The 19,238-nt window shown below is 40.6% G+C and overlaps 1 protein-coding gene across 4 annotated transcripts in view; it reads right to left on the minus strand.

Moving 5' to 3' along the window:
• The window catches only part of arhgef28a (Rho guanine nucleotide exchange factor (GEF) 28a), a 47,330-nt gene that overhangs the window by 14,369 nt on the left and 13,723 nt on the right, over positions 1–19,238 (minus strand). Inside the window, exons 5-24 of one of the 4 annotated variants that reach the window (XM_042395150.1) lie at positions 17,993–18,182; positions 16,956–17,145; positions 16,461–16,530; positions 14,819–14,865; positions 14,556–14,628; positions 10,654–10,769; positions 10,260–10,531; positions 9,993–10,176; positions 9,763–9,874; positions 7,168–7,254; positions 5,557–5,599; positions 4,501–4,602; positions 3,657–3,780; positions 2,831–2,966; positions 2,689–2,744; positions 1,928–1,988; positions 1,632–1,767; positions 1,438–1,553; positions 516–656; positions 48–298 (exon numbers count right to left, since the gene is read on the minus strand). In XM_042395150.1, coding sequence (XP_042251084.1) covers positions 48–298; positions 516–656; positions 1,438–1,553; positions 1,632–1,767; positions 1,928–1,988; positions 2,689–2,744; positions 2,831–2,966; positions 3,657–3,780; positions 4,501–4,602; positions 5,557–5,599; positions 7,168–7,254; positions 9,763–9,874; positions 9,993–10,176; positions 10,260–10,531; positions 10,654–10,769; positions 14,556–14,628; positions 14,819–14,865; positions 16,461–16,530; positions 16,956–17,145; positions 17,993–18,182 — 2,507 coding nt within the window. The remainder of the gene's footprint in view (positions 1–47; positions 299–515; positions 657–1,437; positions 1,554–1,631; positions 1,768–1,927; positions 1,989–2,688; positions 2,745–2,830; positions 2,967–3,656; positions 3,781–4,500; positions 4,603–5,556; positions 5,600–7,167; positions 7,255–9,762; positions 9,875–9,992; positions 10,177–10,259; positions 10,532–10,653; positions 10,770–14,555; positions 14,629–14,818; positions 14,866–16,460; positions 16,531–16,955; positions 17,146–17,992; positions 18,183–19,238) is intronic. The other 3 variants (XM_042395151.1, XM_042395152.1, XM_042395153.1) reach the window with 3 other exon arrangements.

Below are 19,238 nucleotides of genomic sequence, written 5' to 3' on the forward strand. Positions count from 1 at the left end.
CATCTATTACACCTAAGAGGAAGGTAGTCCCAAAAGTCCATGCTCACCTGTTGAAGCAAGACATCTCCTATTCGTTGGATGAGGTAGTTCTTGTGTCCCTGGGGCTGGGCTGAGCTGTGTCGTCGCTCCTTCAAGGCAGTGAAGAAGGCGTAGTGGAAGAGGAGCAGCTGGTCCAGACAGGGGAAGACCCGCTCCACCGCTTCTGTGTCTAGCTGCACTTCCTCCTTCATACCTCGTCGGAAAACTTCTGCCATGATGTGTAGAGTCTGTAGGTGGTGAACCTCAGTCTGCATCAGCTCTGCATCAGGGGACCAACACGCATACGCTCAATGTGTGTGTCACAAAAATATCCATTAAATCACTTCAAAAAGCTTAGTCTGTTACTCAATAATAGCAATTTTAGCAATTTTAAGACAATTATATGTGGTTACAGCAATTTCATAAATGAAATACTGATACTGGCAGAAAATGCCACATTCCAGTGGTCTTCTGTCTCAATTCTGACATCTGCTTACCATAAATAACATCCTGCCTCTTGACAGCTCGTTTGTCCTGCTTCTTGCAGAACTTGTGCTCCACTGTCAGACTCCATGACTCAGCCTCATAATCCACAGCGTCCGCTGAGATGTCACTGTGGATATACCCGTCCACACAGTCTATAGACAGAAGAAAACAAAATTACTTCAAACCTTGCAAAAATTGATTTTACGGCCACTTTGGGGAAGCGGAAACAAGCTATGAATACAACACTGACATCAACAGTTGTCTATTTACACGTTCAGCAGACACAGAGCCTCTAGCAGACTCATTTGGAGTCGAGTTTGAGTCCAATATTCACTCTCCTTGTAGCTCTGTTTTTAATCTCTGCTAACACTCGAGGGAAATATCTGGCTCTTTAGTTGCTAAATGTTCCGCTATGTTCACCAGCTAGTCGCTAACTTTGTCTGCCGTTTTGTACTGTGGAAGTTACATACAGTGGATATTAAAAACTTTTTCACTTAAACAGCTTTTACTGCCTGTGGCTGGAAACTACAGTGAACTGAAACAAAGTTGTGGGTCGGAAATGGGCCAGAAAGATGCTATAAAGCTTGGTAAAGGCAAAGGGAACCTCAGGGTCAGTGTATTCTCTGTTGGTTCATCACTACGAGCAATTCCCTTTTACATCCCACAAGATAAATTCATCCATTGTTATTATAGAAAATACTGATTATAGCCACTTAAGCATTTACTGAAAGTGGACACAGATCTTAACTTTCACCAGTCTCAGTTTATTGCTTCATCCCTCCTTATAGGATACAAGGTCGGCATCCTCTTGCAGCAGGAAACAGTTTTGGTGCATGGGGACATAACATCCATGTAATAACCCATGTGGTTCTTTTTGGGTAATTTTCAAAAATCTGTGAAAACTGAAAACAATGAATCTTATTCATCTCCTACCTTCTCCAAAGGATGAGTCAGTGGAGGTGGAGGACACAGGAGTTGGTTGGAGGTCGTCTGATTGGCTGGTCACCTTCCACGTATCCAGCTCTGTCTCTGAACTCTCACTAGGCCGACTGTAACACAGAGTAGGGAGTTTTAATTTATACCAACTTTTTAACACCATAGCCCATGAAGTCTGTGAGTTTTATTACCTGTCACTGTTGGGGAAACCTCCAGAGAGTGGGGATGATAGAGGTACGGTGTCCTTCCTCTCTTTAGGGGTCATGGCAGGTAGAGAGTTGGAGATGGGGATTGCACACTGTGGAGTGCTGTCTCTCACTGTGAAATCTATAGGAAAAGCAAAGAAAATGACCCTTAATGACAATAATTGTCCCCTGTGCAACCACAATAAAATGAAAACTGACTGAAAATTGAATACACAACATGGTTAAGAGAGCTTAACAGAAAAAATGTTCAGTGACCGTTGACCCTTGTGTTGTAAACTCACTCTGTGGGAGGGATGCTGTCCTGTTCTTCACCATGGTAATGGAATACTTATCCTGTAGTTTCTAAGTAATCCAAATGAGAGAGGCTTGTTAGAGCATATAAACAGTTGACACAAGGACAGGCTCAAGTAGAGACTAGTAGCTCAAACAATTTTCCTTCCAACACGTCAGGACCTCATTTCCTGATAATGTTTGATCTTAGGAGTTAAGAGTGTTTCCTAAGAGCATTTACACGAATGCAACGTGAAAATGCACATCATTCTATCATCATTTCTATATTAGACTTGCAGTATGCAAGTGTGGGGCAAAAAAATACACACCATGAATAGAAAGAAAAGAGAGTATACAGAACATGAAAATATACCATAAACTGTCAAATAAACTATTGAATTAAGTTGTGAATGTTTGTTTAGTTTTATTTTCTAATTTAAACATCAACATCACTCATTTTACATTAAAGGCAACTCAACAAAGAACATCTGTGTTCATGAAAAAGACTTAAAAATGTACAAAAATAGTGAAAACTTAAATAAAACATTTGAGTTTTGGTTCCTCGTGCAAGTTATGGAGCTTCTTAAGATGCTCTCAGGTTCCTACGAGTGTTTAGAGGTCACTTGTTAAGCTACGATTATTTCTGGGCGCGTCTTCAGTTATAATGCTTTTGGGAAACACCTTTTACACTTAAGAAGATTCGTAAGATGGATTTTACGATCATCTTAGCCTTAAGATGCTTTTGGGAAATGAGGCCCAGGACGATACTCACCTTCAAACATGGGGGGACAGATTCTTTACAGCCCTTATGGACTATGGCAGTGCAACCTGGGAAAGAAAGACATATTTTAAAAGTTTATGTACATGAACTTTTTGCAGAAAATATAAACAGAAGGAATTATGCTATTACTTACTGGGGCAATGAAGAAGGTCTTTTCCAGATGCTGGTTTGTCACACACCACACACACCGTGGGGCCCAAACAAGAGCCTGTTGCAAATCGATGTCCATTTAGCTGTCTATCCTTGGCCTCCCTGTCCTTCCCTTTCCCCTTGGAAAACCATGTCAGAGACATAGGTGTAAACAAAGAGGCCATACAGACGGAGAGAAAATGTGAAACCTAAGAGCTCTGAGCAAAGTGGGCCTTAATTCACATTTCTAGATCTTTGTCTTGTTTCTATTTGCAGGGTAAACTCCCAACGTATTTAAGTAGATATATGAGCTGAAAAGGAATCCCCGCCTTTTTCCAAACGTAAGACAGTCCACTGACTAGGAAATGGAGCATAGCATAAACAACAGATGCAGGTCGGGGAGGGCTTCCACTCTCTGTGCTGACTCAACAACAGGGGATTAATCATTAAAAGGAAAGAGGCTGGACACCATGTTTGGTCTGTCATTCTGACCTTGAGTTATTCCCACAAACATTTCCTTGTGTCTCCCAGAGAGCAGAAAGACAGAGTCACATACCTGGGATACTAGACCATACTAATGTCTCTGAATTAGATTCCATTTATAGGAATGAATACTAAAGTTTAATCCCCCATATAGAACACATAATTAAGCTATTAAACTAGGTTAAGAGTCTAGTATACATGTTAAGTTGGCTTGCATGCACAGTAAGAGCAATGAGGAGTTCTAGCTTTTATTAGTTCTACCTAATATTATAGTTGAGGTTTTGTTTTTAATTTGTTGAAGTAGTGAAAAGGAGCAGAGGCGAGGACTATTTGTGGTTTGGGTTTACCTTGGTCTTGTTGCGCGTACTGGCCATCCTGTTCTTGAGAAAACTGAAGGTACGAATGACTTTGTACTTCTCTGACTCAACCTTGGTTGGGATGTTGTACTTATCCAACTCTTCCTCTTCAATTCTATCAAAAATAAAAAATAAAAAGAAAAATCAGTGCAATTTCCTACCTTGCATTTGTGTTCTACAACTTAGAACACAAAAAAACATCCATTGTAGGTTCATGTGTTAGTCATTAAAGTTACGCCATCCTGATTTTCTTCTTGCTGTGTCTACAAGACATCAAAAGCAAGTGAGACAGGCTCACGTAGGTGCAGGCTTATATTCTTATATGCTTATAGTACACAAGCAAATAACTGGTTTGTGACCTGGTTTGGAGTTAGTCCAAACTGAAACTGCTTGCCAAGATAGGACATACAGCTCATCCTGCATTATGATTTTTCCAAATGTGTAGTTACAAGTAAAATACATGGAAGCAAAGCTATTGAAATGGCATTCTGATCACAGAAAATCTGTTGTTAGTTACTGAAAATGTGGCAAAAAATTGGAACTCATAATCTCCAACCCTGATGCTGTGAAAGTAAATTAAAATTAGTAGAAATGTTAGAGGCGACAGACATGCAAAACAAAAATGAAAGACTTCTGGTGCATATTGTTAAAAGACAATAACAACATTCTTTTTATTCCACTGAGGAGAGGAGAGGAGAGTTGTGGTTTGTTGCCGTTAGGTGGAAAATGTGTCATAGGTTGTAGGGTTTTTAGGGTTAGTTTGTTTGTATTGGACGGTTAGGGAGGCTTGAACAGGCAAGCTCGGACAGGCGAACAGGGGTCGACCTCCACATACTCTTTGAGGAACTCTGACAGGGTGAGATGTTGGAGGGACTCTGCCAGCTCCATGCTGCCCTCATCATCAGCAGACTGGGCACGTTTACGAAACCTAGTCTCCCTGTGAAGAGCACCACACACACACGTATACACTCATATTTTAATGCTGACGAGGCGCTACAAAGGTCAAGGTCATGACACGCACAACAAAACAAGCATAAAACGCTCAGTTCAGTCAACAGGATATAAAAATAAATTCTGCCGGCTGTTTTATCTCTGAGTCTGTGCGGTATCTTCCACCAGGGGGAGCTTCTGAAGTGTTGCAGATAAATGACAAGAGGCAGAGAGACAAAAAAAAAGCTGCCCTTGTTCCTAATGGAGTGGCAGTCAAAATAGTGGAACAGGAAGAGGAAAGGATGTCCTTTTTTTAATCAGTACCACTCCCCTTAGAGCAAGACAGTGGCCATATAAAGCTTCAACACACTATTTTATATTAGAGTCTGCAGTTATTCAAATAATGAAGCATAATTTGCATGGGCACTACAACATACAGTGCAATCATTATGTGTTGTGACATGTATCTGGGATGCAGCTGGTCATATCTGAAAATAAGCTGCACTGGGGTGAGATGACACTGTAAGCCATAAATGGAAAATAGAGCAAAGGCATTGTGCCTAACAAAATAAAAAAAACAGGGTTGAAAGTAGCTCAGGGTCACGCAGATATCTACACGTCACTAACCACTGTTGTCACTAGAAAAAAAAAACACCAGTAACGGACATAAAACCAGCTCTGCAACACAAGGACAAAAGAGACGGCAGCAAACTTCACAGAGTGCCCCGCTGTCACCGAGCAACCTGGTAGTCATGGTTACTGACATATGTTGCTCTTGGCGCTGAGGATTACATATTTGATGAGACATACTGTCATTTAAATTAAGAGCAAAAGCCCCAATGAGTGAGGCCAACATGAAAGGCTGAGTCATTCGATATTTGCACAGAGAAACACTGAAAAGCTTCAGAAAAACAATGTAGTCCAAAAATAAAAAGGTAAATAAAATGTAAAGCATAAATACCTTTTCTCCTGTGCTTGATCTGATATACTGGAGGCTCTTTGTTCTGTAGTAATAAAGAGTGGGGAGAAGTTGTTGAACTGTGAAATCAAGAACATAACATCACATTTGACAGGCAAAGCACACGATGTACCAAATCTGAAGATTATTCCCTGTGGACTGGATGATTCAAAAGGAATTCATAACAAATTAGGATGTTTCATTATTAAATTCAGACTGTTCCAGAGTTACATGATTTTATGGAAAAGCCCCACAGGTTTCATTTACATGCCAGAGAAACTGTTTGCCGTCTGAACTGGTTCATATGAAAGCATCTGAACACAACAACGATTGAAATGCAAAGTGACAGAGATGATCCTCAGGTACGTCACCAGGACAGAAAGATACATATGAAAGCTGTAGCACAGACAGACACAAAGTGCCGACCCCTCAGAGACTCCTCATATCTCTCGCCGGGCTGCAAAGCAATCAGTGTTTTCATTTTATCATTGAAAATTTGATTTCTTCTTGCTCTCCCACTGCTATTCTGATTACAGTAGGGCTGTGTCGTGATTAAGCAAACGATAAACAGACACAGATCTGCTAAGACATTAAAGCAAACACACGCCAAGGTTATTACAGTTTCATGGTTCTAATTTAGTTTTTGCCTTGATAATAGTTTTAATCCCACTTTCTAATTCCAGCTCACTATTTTTAGTTCGCAAACTTTGTGACTTCTAGTTCAGTTTCCGATGGTTTTATACTTCAGCATGAGCTATTTATACCAAACACATTCATATATTTCCATTTAAGATAATTAAAGGAAAATGGCAGCTGGTTTCATTTCAGGTTTAGCAGGGTACATCATTTGTGTTTTTAAATCCTGTTGGATAAATGCCCATAAATTTGGAGAACAGGTGGCAATCATAATAGAAAGTACTACCCCCTCCACACACAGGATCAAAACTAAACATTAGGATCATGTTTCTGTTATGGCAGTTATATTCTGGACCAGGCAAAACAGTTTAATTTCACATGTACCGGTTTTAAAGCTGCAAAAACAGACTTTTTGGCCTCAGAAACAAGCTGTCAACACAACTGTGACATATTATCACCTTTTAAGTTAACGTAAGTCCAATACTTGTCTTCCTTTGAGCTCTGTTAAGCTCTCCATCAATTCCTGAAGGACATATCTGGCTTATAAACTGCAAAATGCTCCACTACATTCACCAACTAGTTGCTAAATTGTGTGTCAATGTGTGCCATTCGGTGTTGAGCAGTTGGTTTATCAAAGCTTTTTTGCTGAAACAGTTGCCTGCCGCAGCTGAAAACAACACTGATGAGAGCGTTGAACCAAATCAGTAAAGTTGCGGGCTGTAAAATCAAAACAATGAGCTGAAAGAAGTCACAAAGCTCAGCAGAGCTGTGGGGAACTGTAGAGTCTGTTGATAATTTTCTGTGGGTTTGTTAATAAAAATATTGATTATTGCCCCTTTAAAATAATTTTTTTGAAGTAGTTTACAGTAATAACCTTGACTAGACACACATGCACGCATAAGCACTGACACTGACAGCGACATGCCGGCTATGCTGGGCTTTAGCGCAGTGTGACGGCTGCATGTGTCCAGTACTTACTACCAGGGTGGAGCAGAGACAGAGATTTAGACAGAGAGAGGGCCTGAAGAAGAGTTCTGCTGTGGCTGACGCTGTGGAGCACGGCATCTACAGGGCACAGTGGACAGAGGGCTGCTCACAACATCAACTATCACCATGTACAGTCAACTCCAGACTGAGAGCTCTTAAAACACTATGTCATGGGTTATTGTGAATATTAAAAAAACAAAAAAAAGCAAAATTAGAATCCTTCTCTATCCAAAGAAAACTGTTAAAGAAAAGGTTTGACATTTTGAGAAATATACAGGGCATATTTGCTTTCTTGCCGAGAGATTGATGTGACGATAGATTTTCAAATTCATATTCAAATTTGCTTTATTGGCATAGATGTGACAATAGCAATATTGCCAAAGCATCAAGAGTCAATGAAACAAACCGTTCGCCTCACCTGTCAAACAGTCACCACATATTTTGTTTTCTTTCGGTTGCCATGATTTTTTTGTGTCGTCCTTCTTCGATTGCCGGTTTGTGGTCACTGAGCCTGTACTTTGTTAGGATCTGTCTCTGCTTTCTATCTCCGGCAGTCGAGCGATATTCTGCCAGTTCATCATCTCTTTTTAAGGCCAGATAACATTCTCATTTACTTTGGCTTTTAGTTTCTTCTTTCCATTCTTCCAGATAGGTTTCTTTACATTGTGTTACAATTTTGTTCACTTTGATTGGTGTTTGGGAAGCGGTGTTGATATGAGACTTGTCAGAGTGTGTCTGAGAGGCGGCAGCTAGTCTCAACACCAACTGACATAGGGAACTCTTTTCTGGGCTCAGCTCTCGGGTTTGGAGGGCTTTGGAATGGAGGATGTCTGGTGGAGGGTGATTAAAAAATGTGATTGCTCTCTTTTTGAATGTTAATTATCAGTGTGTGTCTGCCTAATTCTGGTCGACATGCATTTGTTGGTGTTTTTTTCTGTGTTCTTGTAAAACGTATCTACAGAATTGTATGCATGTAAAGATTCTGTTGGATGTTTGTCCCAGCAGGTATAGCAATGATGACTGAGTGACACACAGTGCAAAGGGCAGGATGACATTTTCAAATATTTGATGCCAGATTTTAATTTAGAAATCTTCAAGCTTTTTCTTCTAGTGCATTGACTGCCATGTCGAAACTCCCTGATGCTGTTATGGTTATGCCGAAGTAGGTATAACTCATACTATGTTCAATGATATGATTAGTTATGATAAACTCGTATTTGTTCTCATGACATCTGGGGTGTTTTTGAAAAATCATGACATTAGTTTTCTTCATATTTACTGCCAAGGCCCAGTTCTGACAGTACTTTTCTACTATGTCCAGCTGTTGCTGTAGTCCTTGTTCAGTAGGAGACAGTAGACAGTAGGTCATCAGTATAAAACAGACACTTCACCTCTCTATCTAGGAGGGAGAGGCCAGGAGCAGCATACTGATCCAACTGAACAGCAAGTTCATTTATATACACATTAAAGTCGGACTTAAATTGCAACGCTGACAAACACCTCTTCTCTGGGTGAAGAATTCAGCTTGTTTGACTCCAAACAGCACACCTATTTTCCAAATACATTGATTTAACCAGATCATACATTTTGCCTCCGATAACAGAATGTAGAAGTCTGTAATAGAGCCCTTCATGCTAAATAGAATTGCAAGTTTTCTTGAAGTCAATAAAACAAGTGAATATCCTACTGCATCTCTGGGGTGCTGTATTTGAGCATTTCATTTTTAATGCTGTCTGGACCACAAGCTTTCCTTGGCCAGAGAGATTTTGTCTGTTTATTGAATTCCTCCCAAGGGAAATCAAGGAGTTTTGGTTGTCTTTAATTGTTTCTTCTAATGTTTAGAGTTTTTCTTGTATAATAAATTGATCTGAATTAATTAGATTTATTCTTTGTACAGATCTTCAAAATGTGCTCTCCAGATGTCACCACTTGGGCAGTGCTTGTGGTTGCTTTGTGTTGAAATTGTTCCACATATCCCAGAATTGATTTTGATAAATGGTGTTCTCAATATCTTCAAGTTCCATGTGGGTATAATTTTGTTTTTGTTCCTAATTGTATGTTTATATTTGCTTAAAATTTCATTGTACCTACTGCGTAAGGCTGGGTTGTTTGGTTGGCGATGTTTTCATTTCCTATTTTTCTTAGGTCTTTTCTGATGGACTTGCTTTCTTGATCAAACCATTTGTCAGCATTTTGCCTTTAAACAGGCTTCCAGTTTTGTTTTATAAGGTCAGCTTTAATAGCTGCCTTATGAAATATCATAATATCATCAATCTTCTCATCTAAGTCTCGGAAAGCTCTCAAGAAAGCGTATATTCACCAAAATGTCGTGCTGTTGCAAACCATACATTTACTGGGAGTTGACTGTACTTAATATTAGTAGTAAGGTTATCAACATTTGAAAACTAGTTTAAGATTAACTGGATATAAAAACAATCCACTCTCACACCAACAAATCTTGTGAGACTGCCCTGTTAGAGACACACCAAACAAGTGAAGTTAGTTCATGGAGACATTGTTAGTTATGCGTTACACCAAGCTTCTAACTATGTGAGGTGGTTTAACAGTCCCAACAGAGTTACTGACCAGGGCTGGTATCTGGAGTGTGGTTGTCCCGGGCAAAACGAGCAGGCCGCAAATTGATTTTGGGGGACGAGTAAGAATAGGAGCGCAGTCGTATCCCCTCGTCACCCAATTCCTAGATGAGGGAAGATATAATTGGAAGTAAATAGATAAGACTTCAGACAATACTTTCTGTGACATAAACTGAAAGTGAAAATATTTGATGAAAGTCAACAACAAAGATGGTGTTTTACTTTTGTGGTGGGTTCACATGCTGAGGAGGCAGACTGGCTGCGAGTGCAAGTAAGGTCAGGGGAGGGAACAATGGTTTCAGTTTTGTCTTCATTTTTCTCAACATCTGACGAGAGCGGGGAAAGCGGTGACTTTGGCTCAATGCTGTCCTCTTCACTGTCCACTTCCAGAGCCACTAGACTGGGGCTGGGAGTAACAAATAACCAGTTACACACAGAGACACACTGGAACCCAGTATACTTGCCTTGATTTTCTATGATATTTAATACCTGAGGTCGCAGGTATCCATGGGCGGACTGTCGCTCTGATTGGTCGACTCAGAGGAGGCGAGACGGTTCAGCCTGGCGAGGGCCTGGTTAGCAGGCGAGAGCTGGGGAGAGCAGGACTCAGAGGGAGGGTAGAAGTCTTCTGAATAGGGTGGTGGTGTGTCGGTGGCAAGCAGGAGATATTCTGAGTCCACTGTGTCCCATAACCCGCTGTCAGTCCCTGTGCTGTCACTCGTCACTCCACTGACTCTGCACCTGATGTCGACATCATCGGCCTGAGGCATAAACACAAGAAAGAACAGAAAGGTGCAACAGAAAGATCAAGTAAATAAAATAATAGCATTACAAAAAAGATTAGATGACCTTTCTGGGTTTAAAGAGAGAGATGATACACAACCTGTGTCGGCTGTGTGATTGTCTGATCGCTGCTGTTGATCATGGAGAGCAGAGGGCCTGTAGCAGGCTGGGAGAACTGGCTCTGAACTCCACTGGAGTGCATGGGATGCCCATTTACTGTGATAAACATACAGCACAATCTCAGAATAGCTTCAGCATAGTTTATAATAATTCAAACTGGCTACTTCACATTGTCTCCCCTCCCTTTTCCCAGTTAAAATCAACTACTTTAGAGTAATTTACTGTACAAGATGCAGACATCCACTAGGAATTAGTTTTTGTTCTGCTCAATGATTTACTGTCACAGAACACAGTGAGAAGCTACTTTTGATTACCCTAACATATGTCTGGTTGAATACAAAGAGCAGCTCTCAGAGAAGCGTGAGATAAACAGATATCTTAACCAGACAATAAATTTCACTGCCTGAAACCAGACAACCAAAAACACATCAACAAACCTCCAGTAAATACGCCAAAAAGGAGAAATATACGATTACCAAACATGCCATTATATTGGGCTGTTCAGACTGTTCTGATAAGCCCTCTGTTCTGCTTCATTCTCGTTATTTGGGATCGTTTTGCAATAATTCACTGATCTTTCATTGCTTAAATGTCAAGGCTTAGACTGAGGAAAGGAAAATGTGATGAGACACTGCATACCTACTCCCTGTTTGACCTTTAAAGGTTTGTTTTCATAGAAACCTCCACATATCATCCCTACCAGCAGGCTGTCTATTTTCTGGAAAAAAGTAGATTATTGACTTGCATGGTGTCATTCTCTCTTTCATGTACTACATCTGCTTCAAGATGTTTATATTCACTCATTCTTTTTAATATTCAGAAATAAAGATCATTTTGGGTTAAGTTCTTATACCTGGGGACTCATCTTTCCAGACTCCTTTCTATTTTTACTTTATAACATGAAAAAGCTGCTTTTACTAACACAATATGTATTGATGCGCAGTGGTGGAAGAAGTATTAATTCATTATATTTATTAGAGCATTAACATTAACTGAAGTATTTATTTTTAGGCATTTCAAGCCATTTATAGATAGTAGAGAGAGGACACCAAAGAGGGAGATATGCAACAACTCGGACCAGGGGCATTGTGGTTCAAGGCTGCCATGTTAAAGTACAAGGTCGCCTGGAAGTGGAGCTAATTTTAACTCCTTTGTAAACTGTTGGGTATTTTAAAGGAATAGTTCAACATTTTGTAGCACTCTGTACCCTAAATATGAAGCCTCAGCCAGCAGTCAGTTAGCTTAGCTTAGCATAAACACTGGAAACAGCTAGCCTGGCTCTGGGAGAGAATAAATGCCCTTGACAGGCATGCTTCCATGCAGTCCGACAAAGACACCAAAGGGCTGATTGGTGATGTTTAGGCACAGGGAGTGAGATGGTTAGGGTAAAAAGATCAGGGTCAGAGTCAATCAGAGGCAGAGTAGGGGCAGGTCTTCATGGAAGGCATACTGGGCAAGCATACCCAACAAGGGCATTTAGTCTTTCCCTCCTGGCTCTATCCAAAGGTAGCAAAATCCACCTGCTACCAGAATCCCTAAAACTCACTAACCAACACCTTAAATCTTGTTTGTTTAATCTGTACGGAAACCAAAGTATAAAAATTAAAAGTTTTGGTTTATGTGCCGATCATTTTCCTGGCTACATGCAGTGACTTCGTAGAACCAAACTTTGTTACCTTTGGACAAAGCCAGGAAAGCTGTTTCCCAATTTCCAATCTTTGTGCTAAGTTAAGCTAACTAGAACAGCTGAAAAAAGAAGAAGTGCTAACTGGCTGCTGGTTGTAGCTTTATATTTACTGTACCATTTCCCAAAATGTAAAACTCTTTTAATCCACAACAATGTTTCATAAAGATTGTCATATCTTTTGTATATAAAGTCTGTAAAGCAACTAGTAACTATAGTTGTCAAATTAATATAGTGGAGTAAAAAGTGCAATGTATGAAATGTGATAAAGTAGAAGTATTAAGTATAAATACCTCAAAATTTTAGTGCAAGTAAGCAATTTTTGTGTGCAATAAATGTACACATTTGTAGTAGTGTACATACCCACTGTACAGTAGATGCAGGTGGGGGGGGGGGGGGGGCTTATAACAATGTGGAAAATTACCTCTTGATGAGATGCCATTTTTATAGCACTGTGTGCACTTTCCACCCAGGCTTTGATGTCTGGACCAGCCATGCCTGCACTAATGTAAGGGAAATCCTGGGCACCACAGAGGCATTTCCTCTCTGCTGCTCTCACACAGTGAAGACATTAGCATGGAACTCAAACATAAAGGGTAGGAGTTCTCAAATCCAATCATTGTATTTCACTTGTCTTCTCTATATCTCTCTGTATGCCTTGCATTTGTTCAGATGTGCATGCATCTTTGCACAAAATCTCCACTCAGTTTATTTTAGAAGGACGGTGAGAGATTGAAGCAGGACCAGTCTTGACTGGTAGACTAATTGACGAAAGCTAGCTCCAACAATAACTGACACTGCTGAGTTATGTCAGTGAATACAGAGAAAAACTTCATGATCATTTCGACAGATCTGGAAAAAATAACTCTGGATGACAACTTTGTACCACAGAAGCCTCAAGGCACTGTCATCACAACAAAAGCATTCAGCTCGTCAGTGAGTCTGATTACTAGCAATACATGAAGAAATCTGCAATCCCCCTAGGCTGAAAACACGTAGATCAATGCCCTTGTATTGTCACTCATCAAGCAACATTATCATACACAAACTCACACACACACTTCAGTTTATGGTCACAAAGTTTATGGGCTCCATTCAGCAATTCGGGAGTCTAGTCTCTGTAGAGTTTACAACACATTTCATTCTTCCAACAACAACACACAGGAAATTAGCATTCACAGTAACCGTGCCAACGCCTAAAAAATTTCAGCATCCTCCTTGAAGTTTTACAAGTGGGCCAGCGTTCGCGCTCGCTAGACTTACACAATCTCGTGTGCACGTGTGCGTTTGAAGAGAATTCAAGGTTAATGCATGTGTCTCACCTAAAATGTCACCTTTTGTAAGCCTACAGCATTCGAGCTTGTTAACATTCCAACTCTCACTTTAAATACAGAGCTCCACTGTCTGACCCAAGGGAGTCGGTGGAGGGGGGTGGCAGGGCGACAGGCCAGAGGGGGGCATCTCTCAGCTCAGACAGAGTTTGAGTGGGACAAGTCTGACCTCATTTCTGTCTTTGTCTCAGTGACAGGGCAGATTCCAGGACTTTCATACTGAGTCACTGCAAAGGCCAAGTGGGTAAAACCCCAACCTGCACCGCCCGAAGACACACTCTAATAATACAACTGTTAAATCAAAGAAAACTGCCTGAACCTTAGACAGAAGTGCATCCCTCTCTGTGTCTGTGAAGCATTAAGAGTATTGATTTCCTATTATGTGATTCAAAACAGAGCTCTGCATATTGTGCCAGCGTCACAAGAGAAAGGATTCCAGTCAGAGCGCTCGCAACCAGCTTATTATGCGTTGTTCCCACACCCTGCTGTTCAGTACAGCCACAGATATGTTGTTGTGTTTTTTATGGATTACCCATTCATAATTTAAGCCAAAATGTCAGAGTATTATTGCCACAATATTAAAATGGAAACAGTATTTTTGTCTGGATAACTCTCTGTTGTGTTTACCAAGCCAGAATGTTGAGCAAATAAAGAGAAGAGGAGAGGAGAAGAGAGGAGAGGAGAAGGGAAGAAAGGGGAAGAGAGGAGAAGAGAAGAGACGAGAAGAGAAGAGAAGAGAAGAGAAGAGAAGAGAAGAGAAGAGAAGAGAAGAGAAGAGAAGAGAAGGGAAGAGACTAGGAGAGAAGAGAAGGGAAGAGACTAGGAGAGAAGAGAAGAGAAGAGAAGAGAAGAAAAGAGAAGAATTACCAAATAATGAGGATGGGTAGTCTTCTTCATCATCATCGTCATCCAAAGAGAGAACAAGCTGTTCTTCAAAAACCTTTAAATAACAACAAAAAAACCCACAAAGGAAGCATGGCTCTTAGGCAAATTCAAGTATTGTTTACTTGAAAACAATGCAAATACACGCACAACAACCAGCAACAAATTTAAGAGGGAAATCTATAAACATTTACAGCACACACAACACACTGCGTACCACAGACTCACATATGCATCTGCATACTCACGTTGTCAACCAGCGCATGCTCTTCCACTCGGAGCTCCTTGCTAGTGCCTGTGCAAAATAAAAATATTTAGCCAGAAGTTGATGCATGACACCCTCCAATAACACCCTCCTCCTCCTGTCAAGAAGAATCGTGTGGACCGCACGACATCAGGTCCTCTGGTTATGACTCTACTCTCCAGGAACGGAAAACTGGCCAATGAGATGTTGTGTTCGTCCAAAGCAGCAGGTCCAGAGGAAGAGCACATACTCCCTACTGTGAGGTTGTTATTTCGAGAGGATTAATGGATGGCTGCTGAAGTCGGGACAGGGTTAAGGTCAATACTGCGGTACACTTCCTGCTTCCCTTTATGAGTCGATATTGCCATCTGCTATCTCTATGGTTACCAAAAACAGTGGCCACAGGTTAATTGAGAGATACAAAATGTGTGTGTGTGTGTGTGTGTGTGTGTGTGTGAAAGTGTGTGCATGTGCATGAACCAGAGACAGAAAAATAAAAGAGGTAGCGGCAGTATTATTGAAGATCTGCATGGATCTTTCTCTGCGTGTGGCTGCATGCCAGCCTGAGCATGTCACCCCAGGAAAAAAATACACAATCTGCCCCCTAAAGTTTTCCCTGTACACTCTGAGGAAGAACAAACACACATGGAAAAGAGAGTGCGCCTTTTATGCTGTCTGTTGGAAGTGTTTTCTTAGTCTCTTTAGGTTGTATATGATGGATGTCAGACCGTACAAATGTTTGCTCAAGTGAATCTGTGGCGGTTCGTTTTCCACCGCTCCTCAGTAAAATCTGCACTCACATACCGCCACACACAGACAGAGCGAATGTGAGCTGTTTGTGCATGCAGAGGCCCAGCATGATGGGCTGCAGCTAAAGATTATTTTTTATTATTTAATATGTTGATGATTATTTTTGGATTATTTTAATAATAATGTAGTCTTCCATCACAAGTCTTCAAATTGTTGTTTTGTCTGGCGGATAGTCTAAATTCCACTGATATTAAATGTAGAGTGACATAAAACAGAGAAAGGAAGCATCTGAAAAGCTGACAACCAGCAAAGTTTTGGCATTTTTGTTTCAAAAACGATTTAATTTCTGGTCAAATATAATCAACTGATCATTTCAGCACTAGACAATACTACATCTATGAGTCTTTGTGCACTTAGGTCACTCTGTGTGTGTGTATGTGTGTGTGTGCCTGCGCGTTTTGCTCTGTGTGCTGTGATGTTCTGTTTTCCCAGGTCGGGTTACACAGCTGGAACATCCATGTGACAGGTAACATGTGGCACATAAAGGAGAACACAGTTAATGCACATGCTTGTCTCGAGCTCATCCCTCTCTCATGATGGTGTATTGTGGGTAAACAGACTCTTGTAGTAAGCGAGAGAGGGAAGTAATTACATGTCCCTACCAACAATTATTAGTACTTTTTCCAGGTGCTTTTTTGATAGTCTTGTTGCACTAACTACTTTCTCATGCAGGTAGCTCTTGCGTAAAGAGTATCTTGTGATACATCTGTGACTCACTTGTAACCGAGCTTCCTTATCAGATTATTGCAAGTAGGTCTGAAGGTAAAAAATGGCTACTTCATACAAGGATTTAATTCTTATTACAGCACATAGTGAAATTTAAGAAGCCAGCTTACCTTCATCACTAGGAAGGCCTTCATTTTTCTCTTTCTTCTCTACCTCAGTGTCGGTTGTAAGCACAGTGATCTAGAACAAAAGCATATCTTATGTTTACACAGTCACACTGTAAATTATGTAGTTTAAATAATGTGATCAAACATTTCAAAAATGTCATGCGATTTCATATCCTGTCTGTGTCTTTCATGTTAGCCACTCATTCCCTCTGATTTACCAGCTAAAAAAGCTGCAGTGTTTTATTTACTGTTAACTTGCTAGCTCTTATCACAGTGTCTGATTGCATGTTAAAGGGTGTGAAAGTCAAGGGCTTGCTGTTTACACAAGCACGAACAAAACCTATGCAAAAGGCCTTATCTCGACAGCAACGACACATGACATCATACGCGGAGATGCATGAGAATATTTATTAGCATTTTTCTTTCCTATATTTAGCAGTAGATGTGACGATAATAAAGATTTTTTATTAAAGGTGTTCCCTCGTGGTTTGCTCTCACCAGTTTGAGGACACTGTGGTCTCCCAGTCTGTTTCGGAGGAACATGATGCCCTCCTGAGGGCAGCTGCCAGGAGCCTGCCGCACAGTCAGGGTCATTGAGTCTGTCCCAGGACAAAACCTCATCATGCGGGAGCTGTCCGACCACACACACCACACACCAGGAACAGGGCCGACTACTGGACCTGGAGGTCTGATAAGGCGAAAGAAAGAAGCACAAATGAACGGCATTAAAATAAAGATCATTGGATGTAAGGTTAACATTGAGTAATTTACTGCAGACCGAAAGGAGCCTCCCTTATGAATCAGCCTTATCTGAAGTCTTTATTAGTCATCATGTGCGCAAACGTTGATATCATTTCTATTCACTGACGGGTTCTCAAGCGTTATCTGTACAACTTTGTCACTGTAGGAGGATATGTTGAATTATTACTAGTTATTATATACATTTTAGGTGTTCAACTGTGCATTTTCACTACATGCAGCGACTGTAATCCTCTGATAACAGCTGCCACTTTTTGAAATATAACCTTAGTTGCTACATGTATTACTTTGACATATAGCAACTCTTTGTCTGCTGCTTGAGTAGATTTCTTTAGTTGTCTATTAAACAAAGATGGTTCAAGCTGTGAGTCTAACGTTTTCTTTTGCTGGTTGAGTGGATTTTTTTGTAGCATGAGTGTTATTTTATGTATTTTATGTATGGGAAAAAAGCATATTTACTTAGAAATGGCTTAGAAGTATTTGATGTTGACAATTTGTGGTTGGGTTTCCCTGTGCTGACCACAATGCTGAAGCCATGACAAATCCTGTTTGGATGATTTGTGGTTTCTAGCAGCTTATTAACAGAATAAACAGCTAATAGCATGAACTTTACTTGCGATTAAGTAAGAAGGTTCCAGAAAGCCTTTAAACTCTTTAAGTAGTGCAAGAAATTCCCTTTCAAATGGCTCCTGGAAGCAATTAAAGATGTTTGTCTGAAAAAGTGAAAGAGAACACATTATGCATTACAGTAAAACAGATAAAAATCAAAGCCTTACGCTGCCAGCACCCTGAACATGGCATGTTCTCCATCCTTCTGTGCCAGCTGGAGGGGTGTGTCTCCCTCCTGATTGGGTAAAGTCAATGCCCTTTGACCTCTTGGCTGGTGAATTAAGAAACGGGAGAGATGGACCAAACCCAAACGCACCGCAAGGTGAAGGAGGGTTTCTTTGGGCTGAAGTTCAGCAGCTAGAGAGAGAAAGAGAGGAAAACACAGAGAAGATTTACAGTCAGACACATTGTTGACGTAAAATGCAGTATTTCCTAAAAACAGAGGAAGAATCATTCTTAATCACACACTATTTTCAGCATTTGGGAAAAGTTTTATGCAGGGCTGTTTAAAGTGATTGAACATTCTGCATTTTAGTGTCTTAATCGAGCATACTTGAGTTGAAAGAATAACTGCTAGATAATCTTACAATTTGCCAACATGTCGCCATGTGGTAAATCCTTTTTCTTTGAGGTTACTTATGTAAACCTTTCCATCATTCTTCACAGATGTACAGATCATCTGCTGCATATGTATGGAATGTACTGCAGTAGCATACCATGCAGATGAAGGAATGAAGAGCTCTGGGTTACATAAGGTCAGCAGTATATCAGGATATTTAAAAAAACAGGATATTTCACTGAGCTAACACCTGCTATAAAACAGCCGCTGCCTCGTGCCTCGTGTGCACTAGAGGATAAGGAAGTATAAACAACAAGTATAAGGGCATATAAACAATGCCGATTCCGCTTGTAAATCTGAATGATGCTTTAACATGCACTCACAAGCTAATATGTTGCAGCAGCACCAACAGTAGTACTGATCATTGCTTAGCAGTCACAAATCCTGCATATACAATACACCCTTGTTGTCTTGTAAGCACAGGACAAAAGACTTATTAACAGAGGACCACAGGTACTTTATCTTTGTGCCTATCCTCTAAGTGTGGGTAACTGGCTGAAAGTTGCCATGGTACTGTCTTTCAAAAGGTGAAACAACGTGCAGAAGAATTCAACTCTTATTTTCTCTTTTCCCTCCAATTTGTTGCTGGAGCCCCGAGATGAACTGAAACGCCCTGTCACCTCCACAATGGCGCCGTTAATTGTGACCCAGTTTCAGCAGACGGAGGAGAGTGAATGCTGAACATACCCTTCATGCAAAGTTCAACAAACAAGTATGTCATTGTCAAATTTGACCAGTGCACTGAAGGACTAGGGGCCAACAGCTATTTGCATTTGCACCTCGCCCATGTTTTG

Source organism: Thunnus maccoyii, chromosome 19 (assembly GCF_910596095.1).
Source record: "Thunnus maccoyii chromosome 19, fThuMac1.1, whole genome shotgun sequence".
In the NCBI taxonomy this organism is placed as follows: domain Eukaryota; kingdom Metazoa; phylum Chordata; class Actinopteri; order Scombriformes; family Scombridae; genus Thunnus; species Thunnus maccoyii.